The sequence below is a fragment of the Megalobrama amblycephala genome, linkage group LG21 (genome assembly GCF_018812025.1).
Source record: "Megalobrama amblycephala isolate DHTTF-2021 linkage group LG21, ASM1881202v1, whole genome shotgun sequence".
NCBI classification, from domain to species: Eukaryota; Metazoa; Chordata; class Actinopteri; order Cypriniformes; family Xenocyprididae; genus Megalobrama; species Megalobrama amblycephala.
The window spans coordinates 19794013-19819032 of NC_063064.1; the positions used below are offsets into that span (position 1 = coordinate 19794013).

Below are 25020 nucleotides of genomic sequence, written 5' to 3' on the forward strand. Positions count from 1 at the left end.
GCTGTGCAGACACTCCACTGTAATTATGGAAAAGACAGTGAAAGCATCATACTAACTTCAGAAAATCATTAGATACAGTGACATTTCCTGCGAATTATTATTATTGAATATTTGTGACTTTATTAGACAAAATATACAGATAAAGAAAAACATAGTTGTGTAGATAGATAGATAGACAGACAGACACAGATAGATAGACAGACAGACAGACAGATAGATAGATAGATAGACAGACAGACAGACAGACAGACAGACATACAGATAGATAGACAGACCGACATATAGACAGACAGACAGATATATAGACAGATAGATAGACAGATAGACAGACATACAGATAGACAGACAGATAGACAGATAGACAGACATATAGACAGACATACAGATAGATAGACAGACAGACAGACAGATAGATAGATAGATAGACAGACAGACAGACAGACAGACATACAGATAGATAGACAGACCGACATATAGACAGACAGACAGATATATAGACAGATAGATAGACAGATAGACAGACATACAGATAGACAGACAGATAGACAGATAGACAGACATATAGACAGACATACAGATAGACAGACAGACATATAGACAGACATACATACAGATAGACAGACAGACATATAGACAGACAGACAGATATATAGACAGATAGATAGATAGATAGACAGACAGACAGACAGATAGACAGACAGACAGACAGACATATAGACAGACAGACAGATAGACAGACATACAGATAGACAGACAGACAGACAGACAGACATATAGACAGACAGACAGATATATAGACAGATATATAGACAGATAGACAGACATACAGATAGACAGACAGACAGACATATAGACAGACAGACAGATATATAGACAGACAGATAGACAGACAGACAGACATATAGACAGACAGACAGATATATAGACAGATAGATAGATAGATAGATAGATAGACAGATAGACAGACAGACAGACATATAGACAGACAGACAGATAGACAGACATACAGATAGACAGACAGACAGACATATAGACAGACAGACAGATATATAGACAGATAGATAGATAGACAGATAGACAGACATACAGATAGACAGACAGACAGACATATAGACAGACAGACAGATATATAGACAGATAGATAGACAGATAGACAGACATACAGATAGACAGACAGACAGACAGACATATAGACAGACAGACAGATATATAGACAGACAGATAGACAGACAGATAGATAGATAGATAGACAGACAGACATATAGACAGACAGATATATAGATAGATAGATAGATAGATAGATAGATAGACAGACAGATAGATAGATAGATAGACAGACAGACATATAGACAGATAGATAGACAGACAGACAGACATATAGACAGATAGATAGACAGATAGACAGACAGACATATAGACAGATAGATAGACAGATAGATAGACAGACAGACAGACAGACAGATAGATAGACAGACAGTCATACAGACAGACATATAGACAGATAGATAGACAGACAGACAGACAGACAGATAGATAGATAGATAGACAGACAGACAGACAGACAGACAGAGATAGATAGATAGATAGATAGATAGATAGATAGATAGATAGATAGATAGATAGATAGATAGATAGATGTAAAAAATATTACAGTTAAATAAGACGTAGAGATATTACAATTATTTACAATGTATATATTCTCATTCCCTAGATGTGTGACTGGCCATCGTATGTACAGTCATAAATTAATATTTGTTTTTTTTTTTATATAAATATAAATTAATATAAAATAATACATTTATATATAAATATATATAATCGTATCGCCTCAAGTTTGGCAAAATCATGTAGTAGAAAAACGACTCAGGGAGGAGCTAAGGAGTAACACGTGACACTTCAACGCGGAAGCAAATCTAGAGTGGAAGGTTTCTGTCATTTTAGAAACTTCTTGATCACACTTCGTAGAGCCCAGCGTAAATAAGCTGATTAGTCGGGGGAGATGGCTGGAGAGACAGAAGATGAGATCCCTGGTAACATATTATGTAGTACATTAGTGGTCTGTGTAAACAGTTTTATTATTTTCAGTTGCTACATGTGTGTCTTTTTAGCCTTGGCTGTTTATAATTAGCCTGCAGGCTATATAACGGTGCTACATAGTGGAATATGTTATAGCTACTGGTGTAAATATGTCTTAACTGCTTTTATACCCTTCGAATATTATATTTCGACGTGTTTATACTTGTAAATTGCTCGTTGTGTTTTGTTTTTTATTTCATTGAACACTCTGTCCCGCTCTTTCATTGACGCTTGTGGCTACCTGTCGCCAAGGAAACCACGCCATGTGGTCACGCCTCTCTCGTTCTCTGTTCTATAATATTTCTATAAAGTAGTAAACAACTAATTTTAACCATCTGATTGCGTATATGTACAAAGAACCAGAGACTTCAAATTAAAATCATACACGGGATTATTTGTTTAGAATGTAGTGTAATACTTTATGCTTTAGAATATAGACAGCTTGTATTTGATAACTGCAGTCATCTGAATAATTAAAGACAAAACATAAAAACTGCCATTTCTATTCTATTTTTCAATTTTTGTTTTAGAATCCGGAGCTGTCTTCACTTTTGGAAAGAGTAAATTCGCAGACAACGCCCCCAGTAAATTCTGGTTAAAAAATGATGTACCTTTGAGAATTTCCTGTGGAGATGAGCACACAGCACTGGTAACAGGTATGATTTAGGATTTTATTAGTGGACATATATATAAATAAAGTCTTATTATATCATTTTATGCAGTCATCCTGTCACTATTCCTATTGTGTTTAGAAAATGGGAAGCTGTTTATGTTTGGCAGCAATAACTGGGGACAGCTGGGCCTCGGAACAAAGAGCACTGTGAATAAACCCACTTGTGTGAAAGGTACGACTACGACTCTACCTGACAGACTGTCAGTCCAAGAGAGAGCAGTACTGAATGTTGTCTGCCATCCACAGCTGATAAATCACTTCAACAAAATGAACACATTTTCCAATGCTGTCAGTCACATTTAGCTGTTTGGAAAATATATTTTTTAGTTAATCAAATAATAGTGAAGAGTGACTTTGAATTATTCAGCAGTAAAATATAGTTTTACACAGACAATTGCATGTTTGTAAGTAGCTATAAGAAAAAAGAGATCTTTTCAAGACAAAGCCATAGATTGTCTTAATCCCAATCTGGAGTGGTCCATAATCTGTATTAATCTGGAAAGCAGAGGGGAAGTGTGTGCAGGAGTTAAGCATTTTAACAAATTAGCTTGTTTAATATACAAAATATTATATATATTAAAAAAAAAAGTCACTGTTTGGATTTTAATAGGCAAATACTTAATAATCTATGAATGGATCATTATTACATTGATTATTATGTTTCTAGCATGTTATATGTTTGGCAACGGTTCTTTTAACCCTTAAAGATAGAGTGTGTAGCTTTTCATTTCTTAAACAACCATGTAGGAAGACACATCATGGCCATTGTAATGAAGGTTCTTTGTGTAATGGGAAGGAAGAGGACAGGGATCGGCTTTGGGCTGCTGACAGTCTTTATTCTCACCAGAGAAAAATATCAAACACATAAACAAAAAGACGGTGCAACGCACACTCAATAATTCCACATCCAAGGACGGGCTTCACTCCACGACACGAGCACAGCTCACTCAGTCTGACTGTCAGCAGTCCCTCTCTCTCTCCCACGCTCCTGCTTCTCCTGGCGTTTTATCCTGTCTCCACGCCAATTACTGGAACGAGAAACAGGTGTTCGTGATTTACATTCAACCCGTTCAATCACCGCACATCCCCAGACACTCCCTCCTGCTGCAGACCCCGCTAAACCACGCCCCCCTCGCCACATACCCCCACCGCCCGACTCAGGCCGGGGAGCCGTCCGGCCTGCAGCCCCCCCCCCCCCATTTCTGGAGAGGAAGTCGGCCACAGCCATCTGAACACCCGGCCTGTGGATCACTTTGAATTTAAAAGGCTGTAAAGCAAGATACCAACGAGTGATCCGCGCGTTGGTGTCCTTCATGCGGTGGAGCCACTGCAGAGGGGCATGGTCCGAACAGAGGGTGAATTCCCGCCCCAGGAGATAATAGCGGAGGGTGAGGACGGCCCACCTGATGGCTAAACACTCTTTCTCCACGGTGCTGTACTTAGCCTCTCTCTTAGAGAGCTTGCGGCTAATGTACAGCACCGGCCGCTCCTCACCCTCTATCTCCTGGGACAGGACCGCACCCAGCCCTCTGTCCGACGCGTCTGTCTGCAACAAAAAGGGGAGAGAGAAATCAGGGGAATGAAGTAACGGCCCGCCACATAAAGCAGCCTTCACCTGGGTGAAGGCCTGCTGGCACAGCTCCGTCCACTGGACCGTATCTGGTGCATCCTTTTTAGTCAGATCAGTCAACGGGCTGGTGAGGTCCGAATAATTAGGAACAAACCTTCTGTAATATCCCGCCAGCCCGAGGAACTGTCTTACCTCCTTTTTGGTCTTGGGACGCGGACAGGTTGCAACCGCTGCTGTCTTATCAATTTGGGGACGCACCTGTCCATATCCCAAGTGGAAGCCCAGATACCTTACTTCCACGCGCCCAATTGCGCACTTCTTCGGGTTGGCCGTGAGCCTAGCCCCTCTCAGCGATCTCAGGACAGCCCTCAAATGCTGCATATGCCGCTGCCAATCATTACTAAAAATAATAATATCATCCAGATAGGCAGCCGCATACGCAGCATGGGGCCGTAAGATCTTGTCCATGAGTCGCTGAAAGGTAGCCGGTGCCCCGAACAGCCCGAACGGAAGGGTCACGAATTGGTGTAATCCAAACGGCGTCGTGAAAGCGGTCTTTTCTTTGGATAATGGAGACAAGGGGATCTGCCAATACCCTTTTGTTAAGTCCAGTGTCGAATAAAAGCGAGCTGTACCGAGCCGGTCAAGCAATTCGTCCACACGCGGCATTGGATACGCGTCGAATTTCGACACTGCATTCACCTTGCGATAATCCACACAGAACCGCACTGAGCCGTCTGTTTTGGGGACCAAAACTATCGGGCTCGCCCAGTTACTGCTGGATTCCTCTATTACCCCCATTTCAAGCATTGCCTCTAATTCTGCCTGAACCACTTTTTTTTTGTGTTCAGGTAACCTATACGGCCGGCTGCGAATCACCACGCCCGGCTCTGTCTCGATGTGGTGCTGAATGAGGTCAGTACGGCCCGGTAGGGGAGAGAACACGTCGGCAAACTCAGCCTGCAATTTGGAAACATCAGTGAGCTGTGAGGGCGAAAGGTGATCTCCCCCCGGGGCCAGAGCGAGGGATTGTTTTTTTACATTCGCCTCTGGCCCGAGATCATCCTCTCCGCTAATCACCGTCGCCAGCATCACTGACTCCGCCTCACTCCACTTTTTCAGGAGGTTGAGGTGATAAATTTGACGTGCCCCTCTCCTGTCGGACCGTATTACTTCATAATCGAGATCACCAACTCGCCGTGTGACCTCAAATGGTCCTTGCCACTTCGCCAGTAATTTTGAGCTTGACGTGGGGAGTAATACGAGCACTTTCTCTCCCGGTGCAAATTTACGCAGATTAGTTCCCCTGTTATACAACCGGCACTGTCTGTCCTGGGCTTGTAACAAATTCTCCATAGATAGCCGCCCCAAAGTGTGGAGTTTTGTTCTCAAGTCCAGCACATACTGAATTTCATTTTTCGATTGAGATGGTCCGTCCTCCCAAGACTCTCTTAGGACATCCAACACCCCGCGGGGGTGGCGCCCAAAGAGAAGCTCGAAGGGGGAAAACCCCGTGGAGGCTTGCGGGACCTCTCGCACAGCGAACAACAGGGGTTCCAACCATTTATCCCAATTTTTGGCGTCTTCTTGAACGAACTTACGAATCATGGATTTAAGCGTGCGATTAAAACGTTCGACCAGCCCGTCCGTTTGTGGGTGAAAGACGCTGGTTCGAATCGATTTAATGCCCAACAATTCGTACAGTTCGCGTAGCGTACGTGACATAAACGCCGTGCCTTGATCAGTGAGGATTTCTTTCGGAATCCCCACTCGGGAGATTAAACTGAAGAGGGCGTCCGCAACACTCTTAGCGGAAATGTTGCGGAGAGCCACTGCTTCTGGATATCGTGTTGCATAATCCACAATGACTAATGCAAAACGATGCCTCTCGCTGATCGCTCTAATGGCCCGATGAGGTCCATGCCAATTCGTTCGAAGGGGACCTGCATTAATGGAAGGGGGCGCAAAGGCGCTTTTGGAGTGGCCGGAGGATTTACCAGCTGACATTCACGACAAGACGCGCACCACCTGCGCACGTTCTCGTGAATGCCCGGCCAAAAGAATCGGGTCATGAGGCGATTTAGTGTCGCTGTTTGTCCTAAGTGTCCAGCCATTGGGTTAGAGTGAGCCGCATGGAAAAGCATTTCCCTGCGGCTCTTTGGTACTAACAACTGGGTTGTATCTTCTTTTGATTGAGTGTCTTGGGTCACTCGATACAACCTATCTTTAATAATCACAAAATAGGGATAAGTTAGTGGTCGTCCAGGCCGGAGAGGCTGACCGTCAATTGTGCTGACCCTCTCAAACGCATTTTTCAGCGTGTCATCGTGAGACTGCTCCAGGGGAAAATCATCACGGTCCGAGAGAATCAGTCTCCCGATCCCGCTCGGTTCCCCTGAGGCAGTCACCACTGGTCCCCGGTCAGTCTCCCCCGCCTGCACTCGCACTTCCTTTCCCCGCGTACATTTACTCCAAGAGGCACCCGAGCATAAATGTCCCAATAATTTATTAAATGCGGGCCAATTCGTCCCCAAAATTATCGGGTGCCGGAGGTGCGGATTAACTGCCACCTCCACACTATGCTTTTGACCCCTAAATAGAATCCCGACTGACACCAACGGATAACTCGCGATATCCCCGTGCACACACCGTACCTTAACCACGCGGCCTGTATCCAATGCCCCGGATGAAATCAGGCTTTGATGCACGGAGGTTTGGTTACAACCCGAGTCCACCAAAGCCTGATATGTACCCCCCTTGATACTCACTGGTATCTGGTACTGACCAGCCTGACCGGGGGCGACCTGCAGGTCGTCCGGGACCCGGATCAATGTCCCCACCTCCATCACTGGACACCGGTCTATGAAGTGATCCGGGTCCCCGCAACGCCAACAGGCCGGCCCAGACCTGCCCGCCGCTCCAGTGGCGGAGAACGGGCCGAATGATTGGCGTGGAGAGAGGGGAGAAGCAGGCGCGGGGTCCAGCCCGGCGGTGGCCAGTCCCGCCCCCCTGGGCGGGGCTCTTGGCGCCACGAACTGCCGAGAATCCGTTCCACCCCGCCCCCGGGGCGGAACACGAGGCGGGCCGGGCGGACGGGACCTAGGTAGAGGGACAGGTTTAGAGAGAGAGAGGGGAAGAAGAGAGGGAGAGAGAGAGACAGATGGCAGGGGTTCGCCGACCCCTGGGCACGCCACCAAGTGGTCCTCCGCCAATTGGATGGCCGAATCCAGCGACGTGGGCCGGTGGCACTGGACCCACTCGGCGGTCTTCTTTGGGAGCCGAGTGGTGAACTGTTCCAGCACCACGCGATCGATCATTTGCTCCACGTCGCCTCCGTCGGCCATCAGCCATTTGCGGCACGAGTCCCGGAGCTGTTGGGCCAACACGAAGGGCCGGCCCGCCTCCCCCAGCTCCAGAGACCGGAAGCGCTGACGGTGCTGCTCGGGGGAGCGGCCGACCCGCTGCAGGATGGCCCTCTTGAGGTCGTTGAAGACCAGGAGGTTCTGGATGGGCAGCTGCTGCGCTGCCACCTGCGACTCGCCCGAGAGCAGCGGGACGAGCCGCATGGGCCACTGGTCCCGGGGCCAACCTGACACCTCGGCAGACTTTTCAAAAAGGTCCAGGAAGGCCTCCGGGTCATCTTGCGGGCCCATCTTCTGCAGTGGCAGCGGGAAGGGGCCAGCAGCTGCCGCGCTGGTCTCCGCGGGAACCTCCCGGTCTATCCAGCTCCGGAACCTCTCGCGGTCCTCCTGCTGGCCCTGGACAATCGCCTCGAAGCGGCGCTCCTGATCCTGGCGGAGATCTAGCAGGGCCCGATGTTGCTCTTGATGGAGGGCCGCGAGGGATGCGATGATGTCCGCAAACGGCGTCCCAGCGGCGGAGGTTGCCTGCATGGCGGCGGCTTCCGTCTTCCTTCCCGGGTTTCGGCACCAGTGTAATGAAGGTTCTTTGTGTAATGGGAAGGAAGAGGACAGGGATCGGCTTTGGGCTGCTGACAGTCTTTATTCTCACCAGAGAAAAATATCAAACACATAAACAAAAAGACGGTGCAACGCACACTCAATAATTCCACATCCAAGGACGGGCTTCACTCCACGACACGAGCACAGCTCACTCAGTCTGACTGTCAGCAGTCCCTCTCTCTCTCCCACGCTCCTGCTTCTCCTGGCGTTTTATCCTGTCTCCACGCCAATTACTGGAACGAGAAACAGGTGTTCGTGATTTACATTCAACCCGTTCAATCACCGCACATCCCCAGACACTCCCTCCTGCTGCAGACCCCGCTAAACCACGCCCCCCTCGCCACAGCCATATTCCAGGATGTCAAGATTCACCAGGGTTAAAATTGTGAAAGAATGGTTCAAAGAGCATGAAGAATCGTTTTCACACATGAATTGGCATCTCCAGACCTTAAATTCATTGAAAGTCTTTGGGATGTGCTGGAGTAGACTTTACAGAGTGCTCACCTCTTGCATTGTCAACACAAATTCTTGACCAAAAATTGATGCACCTCTTGATGGAAATAACATCACAACATTTATTTCCATCGAAAATCGGCCGATAGCTGATAGTGTGAAAATTTGCTTTTATCGGCCGATACCGATTATTGGCCGATATATCAGTGCATATATCCAGGTTGATAATATATATATATATATATATATATATATATATATGCCATTCACTTTTACTATATAATATATATATACACAGTACAGTCCAAAAGTTTGGAACCACTAAGATTTTTTATGTTTTTAAAAGAAGTTTCGTCTGCTCACCAAGGCTACATTTATTTAATTAAAAATACAGTAAAAAACAGTAATATTGTGAAATATTATTACAATTTAAAATAACTGTTTTCTATTTGAATATATTTCACAAAGTAATTTATTCCTGTGATGGCAAAGCTGAATTTTCAGCATCATTACTCCAGTCTTAAGTGTCACATGATCCTTCAGAAATCATTCTAATATGCTGATCTGCTGCTCAAGAAACATTTAATGTGTACAATTGTACAAAATATTTGTGAACAATATTTTTTTTCAGGATTATTTGATGAATAGAAAGTTCAAAAGAACAGTGTTTATCTGAAATCTAATCTTTTGTAACATTATAAATGTCTTTACTGCCACTTTTGATTGATTTAATGCATCCTTGCTGAATAAAAGTATTCATTTCTTTAATTTCTTTAAAAAAAAAATAAAAATAAAAATTCTTACTGACCCCAAACTTTTGAACGGTAGTGTATAATGCTACAGAAGCTTTGTATTTCAGATAAATGCTGTTCTTTTTAACTTTCTATTCATCAAGGAATCCTGAAAAAAAAGTACACAACTGTTTTCAACATTAAAATAATCATAAATGTTTCTTGAGCAGCAGATCAGCATATTAGAATGATTTCTGAAGGATCATGTGACACTGAAGACTGGAGTAACGATGCTGAAAATTCAGCTTTGCATCACAGGAATAAATTACTTTGTCAAATATATTTAAATAGTACACAGTTATTTTAAATTGTAATAATATTTCACAATATTACTGTTTTTTACTGTATTTTTAATTAAATAAATGTAGCCTTGGTGAGCAGACGAAACTTCTTTTAAAAACATTAAAAATCTTAGTGGTTCCAAACTTTTGGACTGTACTGTGTATATATACACACACATACATATATATATATATATATATATATATATATATATATATATATATATATATATATATATATATATATATATATATATATATATCCAGGTTGTATAATTGTGATTAGTTAAAAAAATAAATGCTAGTCAACATGTTTCTGACATGCAATGACTGTATTTGTTTTCTTAAAGCTCTAAAATCAGAAAGTGTGAAGCTCGCAGCCTGTGGAAGAACTCACACACTTGTTTATACATGTAAGTTTTTTCAGAATATTTGCTTTTTGTTTTTTTGAGTCTACTAAATCAATCCTGCTAAAAAAAAAAAAAAAAGATGAAATGTGTGGGGGTTTTTTTTGGTTTGTTTGATTGTTTTTTTGTAGTAATTTACTTCTACCTTAATTGTTTACATATTCGTATTTATTTATTTATTCCATTAGTCAGGCCAGAAGTTGACATGCCAAACCACAGCAAACCACTGAAACAAACAGCAATGTTTTGAAAGGGCAACACAGGGGAACTCTCTGGGAATTTAACATTGTCTCTGCAAATTAAACTGGAATAAGATAATATTTTTTTAACATTGATCATAGCACAAGAATAAGGCTAGTAACTTGGAGAAATATTTTTAAAATATCTGAGCATACTGTTTTTTGTTGTTGTTTTTTGATGATGATGATGATGATGATGATGATATCTCTATATATGCAAAGGCCAAAACATAAAAAAGTACACTTACCATTCAAAAATTTGGGGTCAGTAAGATTTATGTTTTTGAGCATTAAAATTGTGAAATATTATTTTAATTCAAAATAAAATTGTTTTGTAATGTATTTAAAATGTAATTTATTCTGTAATGACAAAGCTGAATTTTCAGCATCATTACTCCAGTCTTCAGTGTCACATGATCCTTCAGAAATCATTCTAATATGCTTATTTGGTGCTCATTGCTTATTATTATCAGTGTTAAAAAGAGTTGTGTCATATTTTTCTATAAATCATGATACATTTTTTCAGGATTTTTTTGTTGTTGTTGTTGAATAGAAAGTTTTATTTTTTATATTATTTAACATTATAAATGTTTTTACTGTTGCTATCGATTAATTTAATGCATCCTTGCTAGTATTAATTTCTTTAAAAAAACTAGATAACTATTTGCAACATTATAGATTTATGCTCAACTAAATAATTGTTTTCTTTACTGAGCAGCTCGTGGTAACCTGTATGCCTCTGGAGGAAATAATGAAGGACAGCTTGGTCTTGGTGACTGCGATGACAGAGCCTCCTTCCACCTGGTGGACTTCTTCAGCAAACATGGACCAATCAAAATGCTCGCTGCTGGTTCCAATACATCGGCTGCCTTGACGCGTAAGAGTTCTGTTCCATTTGCTCTTCAGCAACAGTGTCTATTGACAAAAACATGTGGGGCAAATATAACATACATAACATGTAATGACAAATATTAACAGTAATGTAAAAATATTTTTGTGTCATCTCAGAGGATGGCAGGCTCTATATGTGGGGCGATAACTCTGAGGGCCAGATTGGGTTAGGGAAGGAGAGTAACGCACTTACTCCTCAGGAGGTTTCTGTGGGGAAACGAGTGTCCTGGGTGTCCTGTGGATATTATCATTCTGCCTTTGTTACCGGTACGTATGCCATTGTAGACATTATTACCTCATGTCACTATGGCCAATTGCAAACCAAAATATTCAGGGATAAATAAATGTTTAACTTTATGCTCAACATTCACATGTTTTATTTATCCTGGAATGTTTTATTTTAGTTTTATGATATAATATTATACTATTTTTTCATAAATAGTAAAAAAGTTTTTTTTCTTTTCAAAAGTTTGAGGTCAGTACAATTAAGAAAAAAATAAAAATAATTTTATTCAGCAAGTATGCAATAAATTGATCAAAAGTGACAGTAAAGACAATTATAATGTTACAAAAGATTTCTTTTTCAAATAAATTTTTTCTTTTGAACTTTCTGTTCATCAAAGACTTCTGAAAAAAATGTATCACGGTTTCCAAAATAATATTCCAAAAAATATTAAGCAGCACAACATAAGAAATGTTTCTTGAGCAGCAAATCATCATATTAGTATGATTTCTGAAGGATCATGTGACACTGAAGACTGGAATAATGATGCTTTGCTATCACAGGAATAAATTACATTTTGAAATATATCAAAATAGAAAACAGCTATTTTAAATTGTATTAATGTTTCACAAAATTTCAGTTTTTACTGTACTTCTGTTTGATAAAATAAATGCAGCCTTGTTCACCACAAAAGACTTTCAAAAAATCTTTCCCAAATGTTTTAATTACTGTATGTATTTAATTTATTTTACTCTTAATTGATTATCTCTTATATTTACTGTGTTCTTTATTATAGTGAATTATGCTAGTTACATATAATAATAGTATTACAATAAATACATTTATTCTAAATTAAATGAAATTAATAATTTGAATACCATAAAATGATGCCAAAATTTTTTAAAACATTATTATTTTATTAATAATGCTTGATATATTTAATAAATGTATCAGAATTATGTTCAACTGTGTTACATTGGAATATTGGCAACATTTTAAATCCATACTTTTTGACAATTTATGATGACCTTCCTACTTCTTCTTCATGATTCATAGAGCACAGTATGGTGGCACTGAATTCATAAAATGTTCATTATTTGACCTTCTATGAAGGCTGGCTTGTTGCTAGGTGATGCTTGTTTCATTTGTTGCAGTGGATGGGGCATTGTTCACATTTGGAGAAAAAGACAGTGGAAAGCTGGGCTTGTCCACAGAGAAGCTAGCCAATCATAAAGTGCCTCAACAGGTTACCAACATCCCTGATAAGGTGGTACAGGTGTCCTGTGGAGGAGGGCACACAGTGGCGCTTACGGGTAGGAGAACATCTTTTCCTTTGCAGTCTTTTTTTGTCCGTGTTTCTTCTTTGTGAAGACTTAATGTTATGCATGTTTGGTAATACAGAGCACGGGGTGTATTCGTTTGGCCTGGGTCAGTTTGGACAGCTTGGTCACGGCACTTTCATATTTGAGTCTCGTTTACCCAGAGTGGTTGAGCATTTCAGGAGGGGCAGAGTTAAACACGTGGAGTGTGGAGAGAACCATACAGCGTTGATTACTGGTAAAACATGCACAGAAAACTACCTGACAACATTTTTTGTGTTGTGATATCATTTCCTCTGTGTATTTCCTCTAAAATATATATGATTCTGTTTGTATTTGTGCTGGTTTCAGAGAGTGGCCTTTTGTACACCTTTGGTGATGGTCGGCATGGAAAACTGGGGCTTGGAGAAGAAAACTTCACCAACCAGTTCAGACCGACACTGTGTACGAGATTCCTCTACTACCATGTACATTTTGTACGTATTACTGCCCATCTACTGTTTATGAAACAATATATGATACATTTTATCTCTATCAGATGTATAAACCTTCGACTTTGAAATGGTTTGACCAATATATTTTTCATTAACCTGTTGACCTGCTTTAGTCATATCAAATTAGTTGCCCTTTTTTATTGCTTTCATTTCCTAATTTTATTTTTAATTATAGAGAGAACATTTTTATTTACTTTTTTAATACAAAAAAAATCCATTTTTTACAGCAGAAAAATATGGAAGAGGATTAGGGCCAAGCAATAATAAAAAAATAAAACCATCTCGAGATTAAAGTTGTTAAATTTCGAGGAAAAAAATCATTAAATTTCGAGAAAAAAGTTGAGATAAAATGTTGAGAATAAAGTCATTAAATTACGAGAAAAAAGTCGCTAAATTACGAGAACAAATTTGTTAAATTATGAGAAAAATGTCGTTAAATTTCGAGAAAAAAGTCGAGATAAAATGTTGAGAATAAAGTCATTAAATTATGAGAATAAAGTCATTAATTTATGAGAAAAAAGTTAAATTATGAGAACAAATTCGTAATTTGACGAATTTGTTCTCGTAATTTAACGACTTTTTTCTCATTATTTAATGAGTTTATTCTCAACATTTTATCTCGACATTTTTCTCGAAATTTAACGAGTTTTTTCTTGTAATTTAACAACTTTAATCTCGAGATGGTTTTATTTTTTTATTATTGCTTGGCCCTAATGCTCTTCCGTAGAAAAAGACTGAAAAAAGTTACACTACTTTTCAAAATTTTGGGGTCAGTAAGATTTTTTTTTTTTTTTTTTGGAAGAAATTAATGCATTTATTCAGCAAGAATGCATTTTCTTGATCAAAAGTGACAGTAAAGACTTAAAAAAAATTAAAATAATCCAGATAATAATAGGAAACATCTTTTGAGGTACAAATCAGCATATCAGAATAATTTCTGAAAGATCATGTGACACTGAAGACTGAAGAAATGGCTGGTGAAAATTCAGCTTTGCCATCACAGAAATAAATTAGATTTTTGAATATATTACAATAGAAAACAGTTATTTTAAATTGTAATAATATTTCACAATATTACTGTATTTTTGAGAAAATAAATATAGTCTTGGTGAACATAAGACAATTAAAAAACATTTAAAAATCGTACTGACCTAAAATGTTTGAATGGTAGTCTAAATGTATTAATCTGCTAAAAGTTAGTATTGTCATTTCATATATATCAATATGGACTAAAAGCCACAAAACTCTATTTTGATTTCATGGCATCTGTAAACAATGTCTGTGCTTTCAGGTTACTTGTGGTGGGTGTCACATGCTTGTTTTGGCAAAGCCCAGGGCTGAAAGGTTGGAGGATTTGATTTTGGAGGAAGATGACGTCACAGAAGACTACTTTGAGAAGTCCTGTACTGAACTACTTGGGGATACACACATTCAGACCACCCTAAACAGGAGTCTTTCGGCTCGGGTCAGACGCAGAGAACGGGTGGGTCAATCCTAATGGATCAAAATTACTGCAACTGATTATTAATTGGACTAGTGCAAGTGTATTTCAAGATGAACAATACAATTTTACGGTAATGTTTAGTATAATATATTTCCCAAACAATTATCTAAACTAATTAAATATGGATGCAATTTCTTCTGCAGGAGCGTTCACCAGATCAGTTTGGACAGATGTTTCGAACACTCCCAGCTTTGGGTGGGAATCAGCTGAGTGCAACATCTCTATCTGTTCCCAGCCAGATCCGTCACTCCCACAGAAAACAACCTGGAAAGATCCCTCACAACACCCTCAAAAGTAACTGCCTTGTCAAAAAACTGAAGTATTGAAAATCATATCTGTCCTCATTCACAAATGCAATTTTCACTTATAAAAAGACAAGTCTTTGAATATGCATGAATTTATTTTCCTTTACACCACTGTTAAAAAGTTCAGGGTCAGCATGATTAAAGAAATTAGCTTTTTCAGCAAGCACACATTAAATTGATCAAAAGTGAATTTTACATTATTACAAAATATTTAAAAAATGCTGTTCTTTTGAACTTTCTATTCAGAATCCTTGTATAATGTATCACGATATCCTCACAAATATGTAGCGGCACAACTGATTTTAGCATTCAGCATAAGAAATATTTCTTGAGCAGCAAATCAGCTTTTATAGAATGATTTCTGAAGAATCATGTGACACTGAAGACTGAAGTAATGATTCTGAAAATCCAGCTTCGCCATCACAGGAATAAATAACATTTTAAAAGAAAAAGAAATTCACTTATTTTTAATTGTAATAATGTTTCACAATATCATAGTTTTACTGTATTTTTGATCAAATAAATGCAGCCTTAATAAGCATAAGAGACTTCTATCAAAAACAGTCTTGCTCAGGTTTTTATGTCTTCTCTTTCTCTCTCTCTCTCTCTCTCTCTCTCTCTCGATAAGTTCCGGGAAAGAGAGTGAAATCTCTCGATGACAGAAGCAGTGTGGAGGATACTGAGAGTGTAAAAGACCTTGGAGAAACCACTGACTTATTAAACCTGGTAGGACAAGCATACCATCACTTATGAAAGAGGCATGCATGCTTTTATAATATCTATAGAAAATACATAGAATTAGACATTTAATGTTTTGGTTTATTGTCATTTTTAATGATAAATCGCTGCCTGTTTTAAACAAGCTAAAAACAGTGTGACGCAATAAAACAGTGTTTCATAACGGGCGGTTCGTTCTAACAGGGTCATGGACAGCAGGGATAAAACAATGCTAAATGCAAATAATAACTAATCAAATAATCATGAATAGTTAGCATAGCAAAATAAATCGACTTTTAAAAGGGGAAAAGAAAATGCCAGACTCCAATAAATACATGTTACATTTGGTACTGTCTTGAGTTGCCATTTGATGTAAAATCTGGGTCATGTAGAAAAACCAGTTGTGAACTGCTGGTATAAAAGACTTAAAGCTTCCAAGACTAATGCAAAAGTTTCTTTGATTTCAGACTCACATAATCAAGATGGACCCTAGCGACAAGACCCTCACATTGTCTCCTATGGAGAAGGTAAACGCTCACCTGGGTTGTTGTTCAAGAAATTTGCTATTTAGATGGCCAAACAACGGTTTAGGAGAAAAAAATTGTACATTTTTTCAAAGGGCTGCACTCATTTAGACCTCCCCTTTATGCTTGTGTTCTCTCTCTTCTCTTCATTGACTCATTCTTCTCATTTGCTTTGCAGCCTTAAAGCTCATTCTGCTCTCGTTCAGCCTGCTCTGCATGTTTATTAGTTTCTCTAACACTTTCCTTCTTTTTATCCTCTGCTTCCTGGAATAGAAGAAGGTTAAGGTTGTGAAAGAGCACGGTAAGGAGAAGGGAAGGCATAGTGACCCCGCCCCTTATAGTAAGAGGGCGGAGCTTTCGGCTCGCAAAGCTCTTCCCACTGAGTTGCTCAGAAGCCCGAGTGGTAGCTCAGTAGTTGGGGACAGTCTTGGGTCAGGGACGCCCCACAAGAGCCCTAAGAGACATGGTCATGATAAGGAAAATGTACTTATCGCTTTGGAGAACAGAAAGCCTGCATATCACCAAGCTGGTGAAAGTAAAACCAGATTGGGGATGGACATAAGCAGAGCTGAATCCAAACACACAGAAGTGATAAAGTCAAAGGATAAAGTTAAAAAAGAATCAACAGGAAAAGCCCAACCAAATCAAGAGGCTGAAAGCGAGAAGCTTGCTCAAAAATCAAAAGGAAGAACAAAACCAAACCAAGAGGGAGCAGGTAAAGCAAAACCCAAAGATCGTCCATTGGAAGTCAGAAGCCAGCCTCAACAAGTTGTGGGGAAAGAAAAGGAAGTAAAAATGAAACCCATAATTGTTGTTGAACATCATCTCGAACAGACCACTCATAAGGACCAAGACCCAACAGGTAAGAAGATCTCAAAAGAGGTTTTACCAAAAGCTCGGGGGGTGAAAGGTGAAACGAATGCTGCTAAGACAGAAAACAAAAATTTGGTCCCACAGAGTAAAAAGTCAGATTCAAAAAAAGACTCAAAAAGTGGTAAGACGATACAAGAGATCTCCACTACTTCACAACAGTCCTGCCAAGAAGATGTTTCTGCAAAGAAGACAAAGAAATCAAGAGCAGAACAAAGCCAATTACTAGTAGAGGACAAGTTGAAAAACACAAAAAAAGGGCCTACCATTGTCTCCGAAGCTGCCTCCAAATCTGAATCGGCATCAGAGTCTGAGCAAATGAAGGAAAATCCTCTCATCAAGGTGACATCTTTTCTCCAAGATGTGGCAATGGGAAGTCCTGCTTGTTTACTTGGAGAGTCGGCAGTCAGTCAGTTCCTTTCCCAGTCCACACCGCGAAAGATGCCAAAACCTCTTTCAAAACAAAGAACTCTGTCTGATGTTTCGTCCCTGAGTGAGTCCGATGAAGTTTCAAGACAGGAGGAGACTAGAGAAGCCAGGAGGACGGCCGTCACCATCGACATTAAGACAGAAGCAGGATCTTCAGATGGGGACTTGGAAAGAAGCAGCATTGAGTCCAAAACCGAGGCACATTCTGAGGTGGGAACATATAGAAGAAGTGAGGAGGAAGGAGGAGAGGAATCCGATGAGGAGGAGGAGGAGGAAAGCAAGGGTTTGTTGAATAGAAAGGATGAGAGTGAGGAAGAAAGTGAGAGCAAGACCCTTGACAATGTAGCAAACGATGACGATTCTGAGGTTGACAACGATACAACGATCAAAGCTTCTAGTGAGGATGAGGAAAGTGAGGAAGAGCAGGAGAAAAGTAAAAGTGAGGCAACTGAGGATGTAGAGAGTGAGGCTGAGGAAGAGGAGAGTGATGGAATAGAAGATGAGGAAGAAGAAACAAGTGAGATAAGTAGAAAAAGTGAAGAGGAGAGTGGAGCAGAAAAGGGTGAAAGCAAACAGAGCGAAGTTGAAGAGACAGAGAGCAAAAGTGAGAGGTCAAAGGATGAATCAGATGAAGAGAATGAGGAGTCGGAGGAGAAAGATAGCGAGGATGAGGAAGAAAATGATGTGGAAAGTGACAGTGCTGAGGAAGATGAAGATAGTAAAAAGATTAGTGAAGAAGAGGAGGAAGATTCAGAAAAACTGGAAAGTGAGACTGAAGATGAAGGGGATGAAGATGGTGATAAGACTAGTGAAGAAGATTCAGAAAAGCAGGAAAGTGAGACTGAAGATGAAGGGAATGAAGATGGTGATAAGACAAGTGAAGAAGAGGAGGAAGATTCAGAAAACCTGGAAGGTGAGACTGAAGATGAAGGGGATGAAGATGGTGATAAGACAAGTGAAGAAGAGGAGGAAGATTCAGAAAAGCAGGAAAGTGAGACTGAAGATGAAGGGGATGAAGATGGTGATAAGACTAGTGAAGAAGATTCAGAAAAGCAGGAAAGCGAGACTGAAGATGATAATGAAGTGGAGGAGGAGGAGGAAAGTGAGGAAATTAAAGAGGATGAGGAAGAGGGCGAAAGCAATGAAGAGGAAGCAACGAGTCAGAATGATGAAGAGGAAGAAGAAACAAGTAAAGAAGAGAGTGAAAATGAAGAGGAAGATGAGCAGGAGAGTAAAGACGAAGAGGAAGAAGAGCAGGAGAGTGGAGATGAAGAGGAAGAAGAGCAGGAGAGCGAAGATAAAGAGGAAGAAGAGCAGGAGAGCGAAGATGAAGAGGAAGAAGAGCAGAAGAGTGAAGACGAAAAAGAAGAAGAGCAGAAGAGCGAAGACGAAGAGGAAGAAGAAGAAGAAAGTAAAGGTGATGAGGAAGATGACGAAGAAGCAGAAGAGGAAGCAGAGGAGGAAGAGTCCGAAGAAAAAGAGGAGATGGAAGAAGCAGAGGATGAGGAGGGAGAAGAGGAGGACAAACAAGAAGATCAAGAGGAGAGTGATGAAGAAGAGGAGGAGGAAAAAGAAAAGGCCAAAAGAAAACCTGAAAAAGCCTCTGAATCCATCAAGCAAAAGTCAAATGTGAAAACAACAAAACAGCAGACAAAAGCCAAACGGGCCCGAGCACAAAAACACCAGTCAGACGATGAGTCCCAGGAGCCTCAGCAGTTTTGGGATGATGTTCTACCTCAATACCTCAATTTAAAATAACCTCTATCTGCTTTTCCTGAGTATTATGTACATGCCTTTTCATACATAGCTTTTATGTTCTTTCTTGCTTCTTGCTTTTGTGATATATATTTTAAATATTTTTATTTCACCATTATTATTCTTGCAATTTCGCCCATGACATTCTTACTAAATGTATTTTTAATTTTCAATCTTTTATTTATTAATGTTTTCCTAAGTAATGATATGCCCATGCAGTAATGAAGACCTCATGATGTGCCTTAGGATATATGCATCTGATTAACAAATATGCTTGATTTGCCAATGACCTTCAATCAGCACTATCGACTTTAAATTCTTGCAAATACATACTAGGCACATTTAAAGATGCCTTTAAGTCAGAACTCATACAAAAAGTAAAGTAAAATAAAATGGCAGCTAATGATCTTTATGACTGGAAGAAAAATAAATGAAAAAAAGTCATTAAGTAGCATTTAGTTAAAATTTTGCCCTTGTGCTTTTTCTGTGAACTATTTTATGTATTTATTTTACATTTAATAGCTAATAAACTTTCATTTATTTGTAACTATTTGCATCTTTTTTTTAAATTAATACCTATGTGTTGTTTTATCATTATCCTACGGAAGAGGATTAGGGCCAAGCAATAATAAAAAAATAAAACCATCTCGAGATTAAAGTTGTTAAATTTCGAGAAAAAAGTCGTTAAATTATGAGAACAAATTCGTAATTTAATTTTATTCTCAACATTTTATCTCGACTTTTTTATTGAAATTTAATACGTTTTTTCTCATAATTTAACGAGTTTATTCTCAACATATTATCTCGACTTTTTTTCCTTGAAATTTAACGAATTTGTTCTTGTAATTTAATGTCTTTATTCTCAACATTTTATCTCGACTTTTTTATTGAAATTTAATACGTTTTTTCTCATAATTTAACGAGTTTATTCTCAACATATTATCTCGACTTTTTTTCTTGAAATTTAACGAATTTGTTCTCGCAATTTAATGTCTTTATTCTCAACATTTTATCTCGACTTTTTCATTGAAATTTAATACGTTTTTTCTCATAATTTAACGAGTTTATTCTCAACATATTATCTCGACTTTTTTCTTGAAATTTAACGAATTTGTTCTCGTAATTTAATGTCTTTATTCTCAACATATTATCTCGACTTTTTTCTTGAAATTTAACGAATTTGTTCTCGTAATTTAGTCTTTATTCTCAACATTTTATCTCGACTTTTTTCTTGAAATTTAATACGTTTTTTCTCATAATTTAACGAGTTTATTCTCAACATATTATCTCGACTTTTTTCTTGAAATTTAACGTTTTTTCTCGTAATTTAATGAGTTTATTCTCAACATTTTATTTCGACTTTTTTCTCGAAATTTAACGACATTTTTCTCATAATTTAACATTTGTTCTCTTAATTTAATGACTTTATTCTCAACATTTTATCTCGATTTTTTTTCTTGAAATTTAACAAGTTAATTCTCAACATTTTATCTTGACTTTTTTCTCGAAATTTAACATTTTTCTCATAATTTAACGAATTTGTTCTCGTAATTTAATGACTTTATTCTCAACATTTTATCTCGACTTTTTTCTCGAAATTGAACGAGTTTATTCTCAACATTTTATCTTGACTTTTTTCTCGAAATTTAACAAGTTTTTTCTCGAAATTTAACAACTTTAATCTCGAGATAGTTTTATTTTTATAATTATTGCTTGGCCCTAATCCTCTTCTGTATTATCCAAACATAGTGACTTTAAAGATAACATTCTGTATGATTTACATAAAGAAAACTACCTATTGCATGATAATGTTTACAGGAATCTATCTAGATAGAAACTTGAGAATTTCAGCAGCATAGTAAGCAAATTTCCATTTGAATTGTAATCATGCAAACAAAGAAAGCCATATGAGATATCTCCAAAATTGCAAAGCAGTTGCAATCAGGCAGAAATCCGAAAACCCTTCATTGGACAGGTGAGGCTGCCCTTTTATTGCACCCTCTCTCTCTCTCTCTGTAGAGCTGGTCGTTTTTTAGTCCTCCTACATAGATCCCTTGTCATGTATTTATGTTTGATTATACATGTAGTTTGTTAATTTTAAAATGAAAAAAACTGCCTGACTAATATTGAACCCTCTCCTGCCATTCTAGTTCCTTCAACCCTCTTTTTGTTTCACAGTCACTCATTCAGTCACTGATGATGTCTTTTCTCACTTTTCGCACAACCACCATCGATCTCTCCAGCTCCGGACAGATGAGATGAATGGAGAAGATGAGCAGGAAGAATATTTAGATGATGATGAGGAAGAAGAAGATGATGAGGAGGAGGAGGAGGGGGAAGAAGAAGAGGATGAGGAAGAACATTCAGAGGAAAAAGAAGGGGAAAAGTGTGAGGAGATGGAAGATATTTCAGATGAGAAGAGAAAAGAGACAGAGGAGCAGGAGCAAAGCATTACAGAGCCAGACATACAGGTGCCATGAAGCCTTTCATTTAGACTAATTTAGTACTAACATACTGCTTTAGTGTCACTGCTCTATTGCTTTGATTACTTTGTGTGATGTAATTTTCTTACTCCTACAGAAAAAGCAGATTATAAAAGAAGCATCTGTCCCTGATGGACCAATGAAAGGTTAGTTTTTTTGTTGTTGTTGTTGTTTTCAGTGCCCTTTCATTTTTAAATACCCATACAGACCCAAAGAAAACCAAAAATAGAGTTTTGTGGCTTTCAGTCCATGACTGTAAGTGTTGAGGTCATCTTTATATGGAAGCTTATTTCTTCCAAAGAATAAAAATATTAAAAAAAGTTAATTGTGACTTTTTTTCTCACAATTGCAAGTTTATATCTCATAGTTCTGACTATGAAAACTACTGTTTTCTTGAAATTCTGGACACCTGACTGTGTACACCTGCAGAATTCTGTGAAAAAATAATTGAGAGATGTTAAAGGGTTAGTTCACCCAAAAATGAAATTTCTGTCAATTACTCACCCTCATGGCCTGCATTGACAGCAAGATAATTAACACTTTCAGATGCCCAGAAAGCTACTAAAGACATATTTAGAACAGTTCATGTGACTACAGTGTCACATGATGTTATGAAGTGATGAAAATACTTTTTGTGCGCCAAAAAAAAACAAAATAACGACTTTATTCAACAATATCTGATGGGCGATTTCAAAACACCGCTTCATGAAGCTTCGAAGTTTTACGAATCTTTTGTTTCGAATCAGTGGTTTGGAGCGTATATCAAACTGCCGTGATTTCAGTAAACGAGGCTTTGTTACATTATAAGTGTTTCGAAATTTCAATGGTTCACCACTGGGGGGCGTGACTTTGGCAGTTTGATACATGCTCCAAACCACTGATTCGAAACAAAAGATTCGAAAAGCGTCGAAGCTTCATGAAGCAATGTTTTGAAATCGCCCATCACTAGATATTGTTGAATAAAGTCGTTATTTAGTTTTTTTGCCGCACAAAAAGTATTCTTGTCACTTCATAATATTAAGGTTGAACCACTGTAGTCAAACTAACTGTTTTAAATATGTCTTTAGTAGTTTTCTGGGGATTTGAAAGTGTTAATTATCTTGCTGGCAATAGAGGCCTCACTGAGCCATCGGATTTTATCAAAAATATCTTCATTTGTGTTCTGAAGATGAACAAAGGTCTTACGGGTGTAGAACAACATGAGGATGAGTAATTAATGACAGAATTTTCATTTTGGTGTGAACTAACCCTTTAATTCAGAATTCTGAGAAAAAACATAAAAGAAAAAAAAATTATATAAACTCGCAATTCATGAGGAAAAAATCCAAATTGTATAATTGCAAGGACAAATGTCAGAATTATGAGATAAAAAGTCACAGTTACCTTTTTATATTATTCCGAGGTTGAAATGAACTTCCATATCTATATGCTAGTCTACTCAAAAACATTAACATAAGTCACTTTTACATATTAAAAATGTATAAAACAGACCAAACATATCGATGACTCATTCTGCACTACACAGATTTTTGTCCAATCAAATGCTGTCTAGAATGAGAACGCCCCTCCCCTAATACCACCCACAAAAGACCAGCAAGTAGCAAATCATATGATACCATCAATGATTTTCCGGTCGTGAATTTCGAAATACGTCTTTAACTTTTATGGTGCAGCATGTGTATGATTAGGTAGAAAGTGATTGCACTGGACTAAAATATAACTTGGTGAACATAAATGTAATGTACATGGATTATAAGCAGCTTTTTTCTACCTTTCTCTTTTTTGTTGTTGTGAATTGTGAAGATTCTGATCCTGCTACCCTTATAAAGGAGGAGACCCAGTCAGAGAGGAATGGAGTTACAGAAGACAAACCTAAAACTCTTTTTGGCTCTAAGAACAGGGTATTTACCACTCAACCCTTTTAATCTCAATTCATTTCAATTGAAAGTGCTTTATTGGCATGCTAATTGTTACAAAGTATTGCCAAAGCATTTCTATCATCAACATACAGTGAATCACATGTACATATAGAAACATAAAAAGCAGAACGATTAATCAATCAACATTTAGAATTCTATGAACAATTTAGAATTCTGTGTGTGTAATCTTTATTATAAAAAGTAGCAAGCAACCACCTCACAATCATGCATAAACACTTTGCACTTTGATCAGTTTCCTCTTTCCTACTTTCAGCTTTCTCTTTTTAAGAGATCTCCCACCAAAGGCAATCAAGCAGCGAGCACTGCTTCAGGCAAACCAGCAGCTGACGGTCCACCTCAGATCTCAGAGACTCGAGAGCCAGAGAGATCCAGCAGTGGAACACATACAGGAGACCCGACCACAGCATCCAATCGATCGCGTTCAGCCACTTGCAATCTGCTTTGATACCTTTCAGCTGGGTTTGACATGCTGTTTATGCTGAAACCACCTTCTGAATTGAAAAAGGGGACTTTTAACAAAAACTGGAAGTAGCAGAATCGGAATTTAACAAACCAACATCCTGTTGGTGTTGGTGGTGGTAATGTTACTGTGCCTTGTGCTGCAAAGCAGACCACAGAAAATAACAAGCTTTAACTGAAAACTGAGTTTGGGAGTTTAAGTCTAGCTGTGAGCTAATGTTTTGGTACTACGTTGTATGGTTGTTTTTTTTCCTTTATATGTTTGCAGTGTCTGATTTGTACAACTTTTTATCAAATGCATTCTCAAAGTCATTACCGGGGAGTAAATTTACCAATATGTGACGTATATCTAGAAATATATGTATGTGTGTTTTTATACCTATTTATTTACATTTGATGAAAGACTTTTTCAAAGCACCTGTGCACTTTATATATTTAAAATTTCAGGGTAATGTGACAATTTTTTATCATAAATGGGTTTTTTTTGTAAGAATCATCTCACATGCTTTGTATTTGACGTGATACAATTAAACATCAACTTAAAATTGTGTCTCTTTCTTTTTGATAGATAGATAGATAGATAGATAGATAGATAGATAGATAGATAGATAGATAGATAGATAGATAGATAGATAGATAGACAGACAGACATGGT

The 25020-nt window shown here is 38.6% G+C and overlaps 2 protein-coding genes across 3 annotated transcripts; one reads left to right on the forward strand and one right to left on the reverse strand.

Annotated features, from left to right (window-relative positions):
• The first annotated feature begins 1894 nt into the window (after positions 1-1894).
• On the forward strand, positions 1895-24910 carry rpgrb (retinitis pigmentosa GTPase regulator b). Of its 2 annotated transcripts, XM_048173495.1 has the most exons (17): positions 1895-2030; positions 2607-2732; positions 2829-2921; positions 10157-10219; positions 11171-11329; positions 11461-11610; positions 12721-12879; positions 12968-13123; positions 13237-13361; positions 14671-14862; positions 15027-15177; positions 15817-15914; positions 16373-16432; positions 21727-21954; positions 22064-22112; positions 23770-23867; positions 24160-24910. In XM_048173495.1, exons 1-17 carry the CDS (start codon positions 2000-2002, stop codon positions 24349-24351), a joined length of 2130 nt encoding a protein of 709 aa, XP_048029452.1. In that variant the 5' UTR covers positions 1895-1999; the 3' UTR covers positions 24352-24910. The 2 variants fall into 2 exon arrangements, with proteins under 2 accessions (XP_048029452.1, XP_048029451.1); XM_048173494.1 differs by lacking the exons at positions 21727-21954; positions 22064-22112; positions 23770-23867; positions 24160-24910 and adding an exon at positions 16703-20132.
• Positions 3565-8643, reverse strand: LOC125257068 (neurotrophin receptor-interacting factor 1-like). Its single transcript, XM_048173497.1, has 2 exons — positions 7088-8643; positions 3565-3777 (listed from the first exon to the last, which is right to left on the reverse strand). The coding sequence occupies exons 1-2, from the start codon at positions 8210-8212 to the stop codon at positions 3775-3777; spliced, it is 1128 nt and encodes a 375-aa protein (XP_048029454.1). The 5' UTR covers positions 8213-8643; the 3' UTR covers positions 3565-3774.
• Positions 24911-25020: the final 110 nt, after the last annotated feature.